The sequence below is a fragment of the Penaeus monodon genome, chromosome 20, assembly GCF_015228065.2.
Source record: "Penaeus monodon isolate SGIC_2016 chromosome 20, NSTDA_Pmon_1, whole genome shotgun sequence".
NCBI lineage: Eukaryota > Metazoa > Arthropoda > Malacostraca > Decapoda > Penaeidae > Penaeus > Penaeus monodon.
Genome location: NC_051405.1, coordinates 43,098,938 through 43,099,251, shown reverse-complemented (window position 1 = coordinate 43,099,251; position 314 = coordinate 43,098,938). Strand labels below are relative to the sequence as shown.

General features: G+C 42.0%; 1 protein-coding gene across 1 annotated transcript in view; it reads left to right on the top strand.

Annotated features, from left to right (window-relative positions):
* LOC119586005 (signal recognition particle 14 kDa protein-like) overlaps positions 1-314 on the top strand; it is a 5,755-nt gene that overhangs the window by 4,162 nt on the left and 1,279 nt on the right. The window contains exon 3 of the mRNA XM_037934717.1: positions 80-305. Within this exon, the coding sequence (XP_037790645.1) occupies positions 80-305 (226 nt within the window). The remainder of the gene's footprint in view (positions 1-79; positions 306-314) is intronic.

The window sequence follows — 314 nt, the reverse complement described above, 5'->3', positions numbered from 1 at the left end:
AAAGTTTTTGAAGAATATTTTGCACATTTTCTGTTTAATGCTAAAGATCTTGTGTCACTATGCCCTTGAACTCCTTGGTAGACGATGGCAGAACGAGGCCGTACCCCAAGCCAAGAAAACTCAAGAACGGAAAGATGTCGAAGGTGGAGCCTCTGCCTGAGCCTGAGGAATACAGCTGTTTATTGCGTGCCAAAACGAGAGACAAGAAGATAAGCACGGTGGTAATTACTCCTCCTGTATCTGTTGAGTGTCATACATATGTGTATATAGTTGTGTGTGTATATACTATTCATGCACACTCAAAGGCACACAAT